Source organism: Pteropus alecto, unplaced genomic scaffold (genome assembly GCF_000325575.1).
Source record: "Pteropus alecto unplaced genomic scaffold, ASM32557v1 scaffold22, whole genome shotgun sequence".
NCBI classification, from domain to species: Eukaryota; Metazoa; Chordata; class Mammalia; order Chiroptera; family Pteropodidae; genus Pteropus; species Pteropus alecto.
Genome location: NW_006434839.1, coordinates 17,858,172 through 17,871,038, shown reverse-complemented (window position 1 = coordinate 17,871,038; position 12,867 = coordinate 17,858,172). Strand labels below are relative to the sequence as shown.

Genomic DNA, 12,867 nt, shown 5'->3' with positions numbered 1-12,867 from the left:
CTTATCCAGGGGACCACTGAGAAGTTGATTTCACTGAGGTAACCCTGACTGTGGGGGGCTACAAATATTTACTTGTTTTTATAGACACCTTTTCAGGATGGGTAGAGGCCTTCCGACCAGGAAAGAAACTGCCTTAGTAGTTACTAAGAAACTACTACAAGAAATCTTCCCTTGATTTGGTCTCCCCGGAACTTTAGGGTCAGATAGCGGGCCAGCCTTCATAGCAAAGATATCACAACAATTGGCTAGCTACCTAAATTTTCATGGAAACTCCACTGTGTCTACCAGCCCCAAAGTTCGGGCCAAGTAGAGCGAATGAATCGGACCCTAAAAGAGACATTAGTCAAGTTAGGATTAGAAACTGGTGGGACCTGGGTAGAACTTCTCCCCTTTGCTCTTCTCCAAGCCAGGTGTACTCCATATATGAATGGATTCACCCCATTTGAAATTTTCTTTGGAAAATTCCCACCTTTAGTACCTAGAATAGAAGACGAGAAAAAGGCAGAACTACGTTACCTTGTCTTAAGTCTTTACCGGCCCTTCAAAGTGCATAGAAGAAGATTTAGTCCTGGGTTCGTGCTGCCCACTCAGCCCCAGGGGACAGACTTCCCCATCAGTTTCAGCCTGGGGACTCTGTGTGGTTCCGGAAGTTCACTTACAAAATACTAGAACCCAAATGGAAAGGACCCTTCACTGTCTACCTGACGACGCCCACTGCAGTTAAAGTAGACGGCATCCCATCATAGATTCATCACTCCCACTTGAAGGCAGCATGAGAGTGGACAGCTCAGGAAGACGGGACCTTAAGACTAAGACTCAAGCATACATAAGTCTAACCCTGTGTTTCTTCCGTTTTTCCTCTTTAGCCCAGGCATTCAACCAGCCACAACCAAAACCAGAAGGAGCATTAATAACTTTGCTAATGATAATACACAAGGTCTTAAATAAGACCATCCCAGACATAGGACAAGATTGCTGGTTGTGCCTAAACCCAAAACCCCTTTCTTATGTCAGGGTAGGAACTCCTCTAAACTTAATTGAGCTCGGCAGGCTAGAACTTCAAGTCGATTCACTAGCAGAAGTAGTCCTCCAAAATAGAAGAGGTTTAGATTTATTATTCTTAAAACAAGATGGATTATGTATGGCTCTAGGTGAAACCTGTTGCTTCTATGCCAATAACTCTAGAATAATTAGAGAAAGTTTACTACTAGTACAGAGAAATTTAGATGCCAGGGAAAAACAGAGATTAGAATCAAATAACTGGTTTCACAGGATGTTCAGTTGGTCACCATGGCTAACAACCCTCCTATCTGCTGTAGCTAGACCTTTAATCATCCTCTTCCTCTTGTTAACTTTTGGCCCATGTTTAAGAGAATTAATTCTATTAAACTTTTAGTATTACAAAATAGAAGCTATGAGCAAATTCTGCGAGAAGAATCAAGGATTTGATTTTTTGCTAAGGCCAGTGGGGAATGTTCTGGCTGGAAAATTACTGCTTGGCTATCACCCATGGGAACATGGGTTATCACTCATGGGAACATAACATTCTAACAATAAGCTTTCTGCTTCTGTACCCCCACTTGCACAACCGACCTGTGGGTTGACAGTTAGTAAATAGAAGAAAAATAGACTTTTGTTTTGTGTTCAGACAGAATGAGGAATGGGGTTTAGGGCTTAAAAACCCCGTACCTCTACATTTCAGGGCTGCTTAATTTGGGTTCTGCGTACCCCTGGCATACCCAGCTGGCTGAATAAAAAGTGTGTTTCCTATAACTCACTGGTTTCTGGCGGTCCGTGTGTCTATGGGGGGCTGGCGGCTTCAACAAGTGCATTCAGGCTTTACTGACTAAGTAAGTGTGGACTTTGAAAAAGAAGGAAGTCAAGGATAACACAAAGACTTTTGACCTGAGCAACATGAAGAATGGAGTTACCTGTTCTTTAAGTAAGAAAGACAGCAAAGGTAGAATGTCAGGAGATTGGTTTAGACACATTAAGTGTGAGTGTGAGATGTTTATGTAGTCTCTAGGCAACTAGATACATCAGTCTGAAGTTCAGGAAAGAGGAGCAGATTGCAACTCCCAATTTTGGAATTGATAGTATATAGATGGCATTTAAAGCCATAGGACTAAATGAGATCACCCAGAAAGGATTATAGATAGTGAAAGAAATCAAATGGTTGCTGGATATATTTTGTGGTTAGAGTTGACAGGATTTACTAGCAGTTTAAATGTAAGTGTAAAAGGTAAGATTCAAGGATGACTCCAAGAATTTTTTGGGAACAAAATGAAGCTATTGATGGACTGATCCTGGGTCTCTCCAATATTGGAGATAATGAGAAATCAGCAAACTAGACTGAGAAGAAATGGTTAGAAAGGAAGGAGTCAAGCCAGGGACATATGATGTCTTAGAGTCTAAGTGAAGAAAGTATTTCGTGGAGCAAGCAATAGTCCTTGCAAGCTACTAGATTAATGTGAAAACTGAGAAGTGACAATTGGATTTCACATGATGGAGCTCATGATCAATTGTACTTGAAGCAGTGTTGATTGAGAGAGGTGATGAGACCAGGGGAATGATGGGAATTGCTTTAAGGGAGAACGGAGGAAGAAAAATTGTAGAGTTTATAAGATTATGGGTAACTACAAGGAGTTTTGCTGTAAAGAAATGAGGCAATGGTTATAGGGGCAGTGTGTTTGTTTATTTTTAGGATGGACAAATGCTAGTGTGGGCACCAGGCCTGGCTGAATACAAGGACTGGCTGGTCCAAGGTCTGGCTGTGATCCAGGCCCACATCTAGGAATAGGACCTCGGATTTAGAATGTTATGTAAACATAATTCAGCTTGTTGTATCATACATGTGTGGCTGAATGCCACTATTGTACTCTGATCTGTGTGGAGCCATGTGGTTCCCTGGGGAGCAGAAGGGGAGCACAAGAAGCAGAGCAGAAGAAGTGTGAGCATTACCACGCTTCCCCCAATAGACTGCACTTCCCCCAATAGAACTGCGCTCCGCACAATAAAGTTGGCGCCTGCCATTTCATTCTCATGTCAGCCCCTCGAGCGTTCTTCCAACTGGGCGTCTCACCATCGAACCTTCCATTCTTGACCAGCTCGGTGCTGACAGCTAACATGTATTTATGATAATAAGAATGGTCAACAGAGAGAGAACTTTAAACACACATGAGGAAGCAGAGGAGAGGGGTATGCTGAAGCAAGTCCATGGGTAGGCTACAGAGGATGAGTTCTAGTACACAAGAGAAGTGCCGGCCTTTGCTAGAAACATAGACATATCATAAAACGAACAGGGAATACAGTAAAATATTTTTTGGCAAGGTATAGGTAGGTAGGTCCTGGGATTCTGCAGAATTTCTCTTTGGATTAATTCTCTTTTCTCAATTAATTAGGAAACTAGGTCACAAGTCAACAATGAGAGATGCGAAATGGTCAAGAAAAGTGTGAGTGTGAATGGATGAGAAAAATATCAAAGGATCATTGGGAAGCATACCAATCCACTTCAGGCAAATTTTCATGAAATAAAAGTGAGACAAGACCGTATGGCTTTGTTCTTTTATATTTTTCTTTAGTCACATTCAGTGGCTCAGGGCAGACAAGTTTAGGTGGAAGTTTTAGATTTAAGTAGGGCTGTAGTTTAAACAGAGTAGAAAAAGAATGGGGCAAATGTATTGAAGGTCTATGCATGGGAGTGGTGATAATAACTAGCAGAGGAATTTATCTAGGTAAGTAGGTTAGTGAGATTAGAGTCGGGTGGCGAAGGTCAGTGAAAGGTGGCAAAATGAATGGACTCTAGGACCAACGAACGGGAAGGATTTTTGGAGTTTTGTGATGAGAGAAAATGAGCTGGAATATGAGAGATGGTGTTAAAAAGTATGTTTCAAATTGAGATTATGGAGGGATCTCGGTGATTTTTAGAGATGGGTTGTATCATGTGAATAATATTGGCAGAGGCTGGGGGTATGCCAGACAGCAAGATAACTGGAGGAGATCCATTCGCACCACAAGGAAGGTAAATCTGTTTGCAAAGTTCAAGCCATTAGGTCTATCTTTGAAGGAGACGGTGCTATTGGTAAGAAAGTTGTTAGGTTTCTACCCGAAGGCTTGCAATCTAACAGGAAGACTGAGTGTGGCAGTCAGTTTAAGATCTTAAGTGAGAATCTGGGTCTCGGTGCCCCTGAGACTGGGTCCAAACCGAAGCGGCTCCAGGACCTGGGCGTTGCCAGGCAACCAAGTCTGGAGCGTTATTTCAGGCAAGCAGCCCAGCCCATTTCTAGTCATTGGCCCACTTCCTGCCTCTGGCCTACTTCCGTCTCCGGATGCTTCATCTCAGAGACTGGGGCGGGAACTTGGCCAGGGTGTTTGTGAACCTGGGGGTCAGCAGCGGGGGCGTTGGGACGGTTAGGAATCCCAGGGAAATCCTGATAGGACTCAAGGGTCGTGTCCTATGTTGCCATGAAGAAGCTTTTTACATTCTGGAAAAGGAAGAATGAGCCCCACAGCTCCTCCTCACACCGGTCTGTAGGCCGGGCCAGTACTGGTCCGCCCACCTACCTGGGCTACAACCTCCGGGATAAGGATTTAAAGAAACTTCATAAAGCTGCCGCAGTCGGGGACTTGGAGAAGGTGAAGAAGTATCTCCAAAAACATGATGTCAACATTCGGGACAGAGAACACAGGTGACCAGAGTAACAAAGGGCAGCGTGAAGGAAAAATTAGGGCCGCTGGGCCACTGAGTCTTCCAGCTAGAAACAGGACTTGTCTGGGCTACCGGACTGGTTGTCACTGCAGGTTTCCATACAGGAGAGGTCTGGTGACTTTCGGCAGAGAATCGCACTCCCTACTTTCAGCTTATCTTTAAAATGCTTATCTGGATATTTGAGGGCATTTAAATGTGTCTGCTCTGATTCCCTCCATTCCTCCTATTGCCTTAATCTCCACTGGGCCCGCCACCCTTTTCCCATCCTGCTATATATTTTTTTCTTCTTCTCTGTAGAGTACATTGTCCCCAGCCACCTAAGATTTACCATGCTACTAAAGTACTGATAGGAAAAAACTAGAGGCGATATCCCAGAACAGTGGTTATTAAGATTTTGAGACTTTGAAACAGCAAAACAATTAACTTTTTAATGTGAGTCTTCTGAGAATTTTTTATTTCAATTGCAGGATATTAAAAAAGAAAAACAACACCACTTACTACAAAAAAAATAATTTTATATATTAAGAAACTAAGAAGTTATGTGTTTAGCATTAATAACAGAAAATATGTACTATCTGTGCCTACCTGAAAATCTTTCAGGGACTTTTTAAGTCATAGGGTATGAGAAGTGTCATCTTTCATCACAATTGGGTAACTTAGAATAGGATTTGTGTCAGCTAGCTGATAGTTTCACCTTTTAACAAGAACAGAGTTACCTAATTTATCTTTATTCTTATACCACTTCATTGAATTACTTTACAAGGTCATGGATAACCTTAATATGACTTTATACAGTGGTCATTTCTGTCTTACCCGGTTGGCATCTCAGCCAGGTATCTTACTTGCTCTATCAGTAGTATTTGAAATATTGTCTTATCTTTTAGGGCATTTGGTTTATTTGGCATTTCTTCTGCTTCTGTGGATACTTCAGACTTCTTCGCTGAGATCTCATCTTCTTGACTGATAAAAATTTGGGCGCTCCAGCCGTGAATTGATATTCATTCTCTCTCTCTCCTTGCCTGGTGAAGAGAGATTCACTTTAAATATCTATATTCCAGTCGTTCAACTTTTTATTTCCAGCTAGACCTCTCCCCTGAACTCTAGACTCACATACATAAATGCTTATACTTCCACTCGGATATCTAACAGGCTGTGAGTATGCTGCTGAACAGGCTCGTGGAAGGGTGGGAGGGAAAGGGAGGAAAATCCCTGATTTCAAGCTACCAATGTGATGTTAACTGGTTCCAGTGTTTCCTGAAAATTTAACAATTGGCTTGTAAAAGCCACTGGCTTCATTGCACCACTGATCAGGTATCTCAAACATCCCTAAACTGCATTCCTGTTATTCTTCCTCAGATTTGCTCTTATTCTATGAATGCCAAATTCTTTCTTACAGTTGTTTAGGCCAGAAACCCAAGTCATTTTTGACTCCTCTCATTCTTTTACATCCTGATTCAACCACAAATCTTCTTGGCTCTACCTTCAAAATATAACTAAAATCCAACCATTTCTTGCCAGTTTCACAGTTATCACCCTAATCAAAACCATTGTCATGTCTTAACCAGAATTACAGGTCTTCCAGCTAGTTTTCTTTCTTTTTTTAAAAAATTTTTATTATTATTATGTTTTTAGGTGAGGCCACCCTTGATTGACCTCACAGATTGCAAGGACCTTGTCAGCTTACAATCCCTTACTTTTTATTTTTTATGCTTACAGCACCTGGTCTTCCTGGGTGGTCTCCCATCCAAGTACTAACCAGGCCCGACCCTGTTTAGCTTCTGAGATCAGACAGGATCGGGCTTGTTCAAGGTGGCATGGCCGTAGACTAGTTTTCTATTTTTTAAACTTTTTAGTTCATTCTCGACACAACCCAAATGACCATGGTTGTATAAAATATATGTCAAATGATGTCATTTCTTGCCTTAACAACTTCCGCTGGCTTTCCATCCCTTTAAGGGTAAAAGCCAAAATCCTTCCAATGGCTCATACAGCCCTACATCACCTTCACCTCCACCCTGTTATCTTTCTGATCTTACCTCCTATAACTCTCCCTTTCATTCATCTCCAGCTACCCTGGCCTCCTTAGTGTTCCAAAGAAGTGCCAGAAATGCATTGAGGCCTTTGGACTTGCTATTCACTTTGCCTAGAGGGCTTTCCCCACAGATATTCATATGGGTTGCTCTCATTTCCTTCAGGTGTTCATCACCTTCTTAGTGAGGGCTTCTTTGGCTGCTCCACCTACAACTGTAGCCCCCCTCCTTGCTGACGCTTCCTACCCTTCTTCCCTGCCTGACTTTTCTCTTTAGCACTTAATACTGGTATACTTCATATTTTAAGTTTGTGTTTACCTCTTCTGTTAGCATGTATGATTCATAAGAGCAGGTATTTTTGTCTGTTTTGTTTGCTGCTGTATCCTCCCTCATCATCTAGAACCCTGCCTAGCCAAGGTATGTGCTTAACATTTTTTGATAAATGAATACATACATCCATACATAGATAAATATAATTTAAAGATACTATTCAGCAATAAAAGGATATCTTTTATTAATAAAAAGAAAAGAATGAATAACTGATACATGTAACAAAGTGGATGAATTTTTAAAGTGTTATTGCTAAGTGAAAGAAGCCAGACACACAAGATTATATATTGAATGAATTTATTTATATAAAATTCTAGAAAAGGCAAAAGGATAGCCACAGAAAGCATATTAGTTTTTTTAATTACCTGGGGTTTGAGATGAGGAGGAGGAGAAGGAGATTGATTGTAAAGTGCTCGATGAAACTTTTTAGAGTGGTGGAAATGTTTATTATGATTACGGTGGTGCTCATATGACTGTATATTGGTCAAAACTCATAAAATTGTACACTTAAATTTTTGTATATAAATTATACCTCAGTTAAGATGAATAACAAATCTCAAATATATATTATATTTGAATATTTATATGTGTGTGGAGAAAGATTGAGAATGAGAGATAACATTTGAAAGGGCACATACTAAAATTAAAAATTACTTTTTCTGAGGAGGAGATGAGATCTGGGCAAGGTGAAGTAGGTAGAGTGAGCATGATCATTGGAGACTTGCTTTATGTTGCTTAAATTTTTTAAAAGGTAGATTATAGTGTTTTATAGAATGTTTCATAAACATTTTAGAAGCATTGTGTTAAATGTCTCTGGTAACTCATGTAAGTATATGTACATATTAATAATGGCCTTATGGAGATAATATTCTAAATATGTTTTCTATTAAAAATAATGATACTAAAAGTGAGTATTTCTGGTTAGGAGAGAATGGGAGAAACATCATGACAGTTTATGAGCAGGTTGTTCTGGCCCATAGTGGCCCAATAGGAAGAACACTATTTTGAGAATAAAGATCTGAATTTGAGGCCTGCTCTGCAGTTGTATAACTTTAACCCTAAATCTCTTCATTTGTAAAATCAGAGCTATTACTAGATTAGTGTTCTTTAAACCAAGCTCTGCAAAGCCCTGTTGCAAGATACTTGTTTTTAAACCAAAGTAACTCTCTGTTAATATGTTTTTCTTATTTGGCTTCTATTTATGTTTACATTTCAAGAGTATTGTGCCTAATAAATTTGAAAATGAACAGGAGATGTTTATTTATGCCAGCTATAAAATGAAATTACTGTTATGGTTTTTAATAAAAAGTTCCTCAGATCATATATATCTGATAGGTGAAGGCTCAATTTCAAACTAATACTTGTAGTCACACTACTCAGACCTAGATTTAAACTGCCCAGCCTAGAGTTGAAAATAATTTAATGATCTAGTATGAAGTAGCTTCCTGACTTTTCTCTTTAGCACTGAATTCTAGCACTTGGTTCTTCTTCACCTACTGTGGATTCTAAGTTATGAAGAGCCTTTAGTCAGTTCATACAAAAGGGTATTGTCATGATAAGACCTAATTGAAGATTGCAGCTATGTTCTGGTCCTGCTCTGTCTAGTGGATAACACTTTTCATACCAGCTTCCATAGTAATAATCCATACTCCACCCGAGTCATGCCTTTGGCTAAAGTTCAGTTAGAGATTTCTAGACTCTGACAGTTCTTCACCTGTCCACAGTCTATGTTGACAGTTCTTTTACTGGTATTTGAGAGAATGAGAGACTGGGAGAAAACTGAAATTGAATGAAATGAAATGATACCAGCTAGCTTGAATCTCTAGAAATAAACACTAGGCCCCACAGGGATTTAGATTTCTTGTAAGATAAGTACTATGAGTTAAAAAGTAACAATATAAACTAATTTATATTATAAAAATTAGATTGGAAATATAATACATTATATAATACAAGTTAAGGATTTTTGAGAAATGGAATTTTTTGGTTTTAAAGTGTTTCTCCAAGATATTTGTAAATATACATTTTTGCATTCGACCATTTCAAGAAATAGAATGGTTTTTGTTTTTGACATTAGATGAAGACACATTAATATTGCCTCAAAGCATTTACTTTGTGTAAACATTTGGTAAATGGCTGTAACACAGATATCATTAACTGCATATCCCAATTGTGAGTTCTAGAATTTAAGAATCAGTTAAATCTAAAACTTGAAATGAAATGAAGGCAAATCTTAAATCTGTATGTTCTTAAGGTACTTTGTCTTTTTAAACCAGGGTATCTCATTTAATAGGGTGCCAAATATTTTGAGTAAGGGTCTTTATAAGAGTGTCTTGAAGGTTTGAGTGATATTGTAAGCTTTGTGCTTCAGGCATGCTCAAGATAGATTAGTCTTGTTTTTAGATTTTGTGTAAAAGACCACAGGACTATATTACCCAGTAATTCCTTAGAAAGCTAACCTTTTCATAGCTATTTTATTTTGTTGAATTTGTGGCTGATTTCCTATATCCCTTGGGGCATACAGATGGACTCTGAGATTTTTATAAAAGCTTTAATTATCACAGTGGGGTTTCAACTTTAATTAGAAGAATGAAATTATCCAGCAGGCATGTGGCAGCCACTTTGGCAAGACCTACTGAAAATTACCCAAATGCCATTTACTTTCTCTTGGAGCAGGGTTTTCTTTTCTTTTTTTTTTTTCCTTTTTTTTTAATGCCAGTTTATTTTTTTCATACTATATATACATAATTTGTTAAAACATTTTATTGTTTTATTCTCCCCCCTTCCCTCTCCCCTCTGGTAACCACTATTCCATTGTCCATGTCCATGAATCTCTGTTTGTTTGTCCTGTTCATTTGTTGCTTTTAGGTTTATATCCCACATATAAGTGATATCATGTGATTTTTAACCTTTTCTGTCTGGCTTATTTCACCTTTTTCTTTTTAAATTAATGAAAAAAGAGATCTGCAGTTGGAAAGAGAGGTCGATCTAAAGATCCAGTAAAAGTCACCTAAATTCCTTGGGACTAAATTCTTGAGATATGTATAATAGTGGATGGAGAAAATGGTTCAAAGTATTTACCAGGATTTGCTAAACTACTGCAAGGAGTTCTTTTAGATGGGCTTAAAGTTGTTTGGCCCTGTGTGTTTGGGTTGAGGGCTGGACAAACTTCCTATAATGCAAGTAATAATTTAGTAAAAAGCAATTATAATTAATGTGAATTTTGTTTCAATATATCTTAATAATATATGATCTGGCATGTTTTTGAATAGAGTAAGTAACTTCTCAAACTAAGACTTACCTCTAACTTTGTGTTTTGTTATATTGCTATAGAACACCTTTGCACCTGGCCTGTGCTTATGGATATTCGAATGTTGTATCTCTCTTAATTGAGAAACAATGCAAAATAAATGTCTGGGATAGTGAAAACAGATCTCCATTGACTAAGGTATGCTAATTTTTTCTTTTCAATTGGAATGCACTTGAGTTTTTTTCTTAGTTAACTTTTGTTGAATTCCATATTTTAAAACATAATATAAACATTAGTTTAATATAACATATCCTGAGTAGTAAGTTGGTTACTCAACTATTGTTGTTGCACTGACAGGCAGTCCAGTGTGAAAAGGAGAGCTGTGCTACCCTTCTCCTAGACCAAGGCGCAGACCCGGACCTGGTGGACCTAGATGGCAACACTGCTCTTCACTACGCTGTCTGTGGTCACAGCACCTCCTTAGTCAGAATACTGCTTCAGCACAAAGCTAATCTTGAAGCTCAAAATAAGGTAGTCTTCTACTAAAGCAGCACATTATATTTTAGAAGGCAATGGAAGAAATTCATTGCAGATAATTCACATCTGTTGAAACACATGCTATATAAAGTATGAATTTTCCAAAATGAAATTAGGGAGAAGAAGAAGAAAGAGATTATCAAATACTGATAGTTTTCCTTTTTTAAAAGTCTTTTTCCAACTTACTTCAGATTATAATCCTGACTTCCAAAGCAACATCACATTTTACAGTGGTAACTGTTCAGAGGCCTATATCAAATGATAAATATTTGATTTTCCTATAAATGACTATTGAATAAAAATCATAAAGCCTACATTTTTTTCTATTTATGTACTTATGAATAATAATAAGAATAGGGTTGAATTAAAAAATCACAATACTAAAAGTAATCCAACTCTATTGAGACATATGGAAAACTGATGAATATTTTTTAAAGCTTCTTAACACTTTAATTCACTGATATTTTGTCTATAAGACAACCTAAGGTTTAAATGAAGCCCTATGGAAATTCAGTTGTAACAGTATTATGAAATGTGAATGTATGGTTTGCAATACTTACATTAAGTGCTAGCTGCTCGTCATTTAAATAATCCAGACTGCTTTTGCCCGCAATTTGAGTTAAGCCTGAAGTTGAAACTTTAATTTTGTTTTTGACCGGCCCAACTCCAATCATTTTCTTGGTCTTTGAAATCATATTTTGTTATGTATCAAAATCTTTTAAAAATTAAAGTTTACATCAGAGGTTTATTATAAGAACACTTATCTTTTAAATTGAACTTAAATCTAAAAGGCATGTTAATAGTTGGTACAATATTTTAAATAATCATTTTGAAATAATTTTTTCAGGATGGGTACACTCCACTTTTACTTGCCATTGCTGAAAATAAAGCAGAAATGGTAGAATTTCTTCTGAAGAGAGGGGCAGATGTGAATGCTTCAGATAACAATCAGAGGTATAATTAATGCTAAATAAGAACATATAACTAAAGCTACCTAACAGGAGATACATAAACATATATGTTGCTGCTGTTGTTGCTGGAAAAAGTTCTGGCTATGTGATTTGGGGCAAATTACCTAGAGTCTTGAGATCTGTTTTTCTGTAAAATCAAACAGTTGGACCAGATTAATAAATTATTACTATTATTATTTTTTATAACATTAGAATCTTACACAGAAACTCAGTCTCTAAGTCCTAGATGCTGTCGTTAAGGGGGAGCAGAGGGTACCCAGAGGGCTAGACACATCCCTCCAAAGCATTTTGAGACATCTCCTTGAAGACACCAGGGTCTCGAGGAGCAGGGATGGAATACCGTTGAGCTAGCTGCTTCCTACGGACTCTTTATCTTTAGACTCCATGATGTGATCTGGGATTGGCACATCTTTTTGGGCAGATCTGCCCCACTTTTTACATTCTTGCCCTGACTCTTTTTCTGATAGAGATTATGCATTTGAACAGTAAGTTTCAAAGACTGACTTAAAAACAAGTATAAGACCTGTTTAAAATCCATAAATAGACATTTATATCTCTTGCTCCAGAACAGCCCTTATGATTGCTCTAAGTGAGGAACCAACGAGTTTAGTCAGTCTTCTTCTTCAGCAAGAAGTGGACCTATCTTGCCGAGATATTTATGGATTCACAGCTGAGGAATATGCTTCTTTTAATGGTTTTACTATGTAAGTGATACCGCATCTCTTTTAACAAGTATGTGGAATTTGATCTTAAGAAAAGAAACGTGATCCCCAAAATACAAAGCTGGAATAGACTCTGCAGTAGGAATGACCACATTATAAACTGTGGTCCCACGAGCCAGGGATGCTTGCTTTCAGTTTGTAGGGGCCAGTCAAGATAAGAACTACAGGTAGACGGAGTCTACAGATTAACTCCCAGTGGTGTTGCAATTTGAATTATGCCAGAACAAGGATTCCAGCAACTTGTGACATAGCCACTAATGAAATGTCTGGGCGGTAGGGTTGGACAAACTATGACTAATCTACACAAATTCCTTTCATT

General features: G+C 38.2%; 1 protein-coding gene and 1 pseudogene across 1 annotated transcript; one reads left to right on the top strand and one right to left on the bottom strand.

Annotated features, from left to right (window-relative positions):
- Positions 1-4,464: 4,464 nt before the first annotated feature.
- Positions 4,465-12,553, top strand: ANKRD7 (ankyrin repeat domain 7). The gene is made up of 5 exons (XM_006910674.2): positions 4,465-4,688; positions 10,402-10,516; positions 10,676-10,849; positions 11,703-11,809; positions 12,393-12,553. Exons 1-5 carry the CDS (start codon positions 4,465-4,467, stop codon positions 12,532-12,534), a joined length of 762 nt encoding a protein of 253 aa, XP_006910736.1. The 3' UTR covers positions 12,535-12,553.
- LOC112478706 lies at positions 6,416-6,534 on the bottom strand (annotated as a pseudogene).
- Positions 12,554-12,867: the final 314 nt, after the last annotated feature.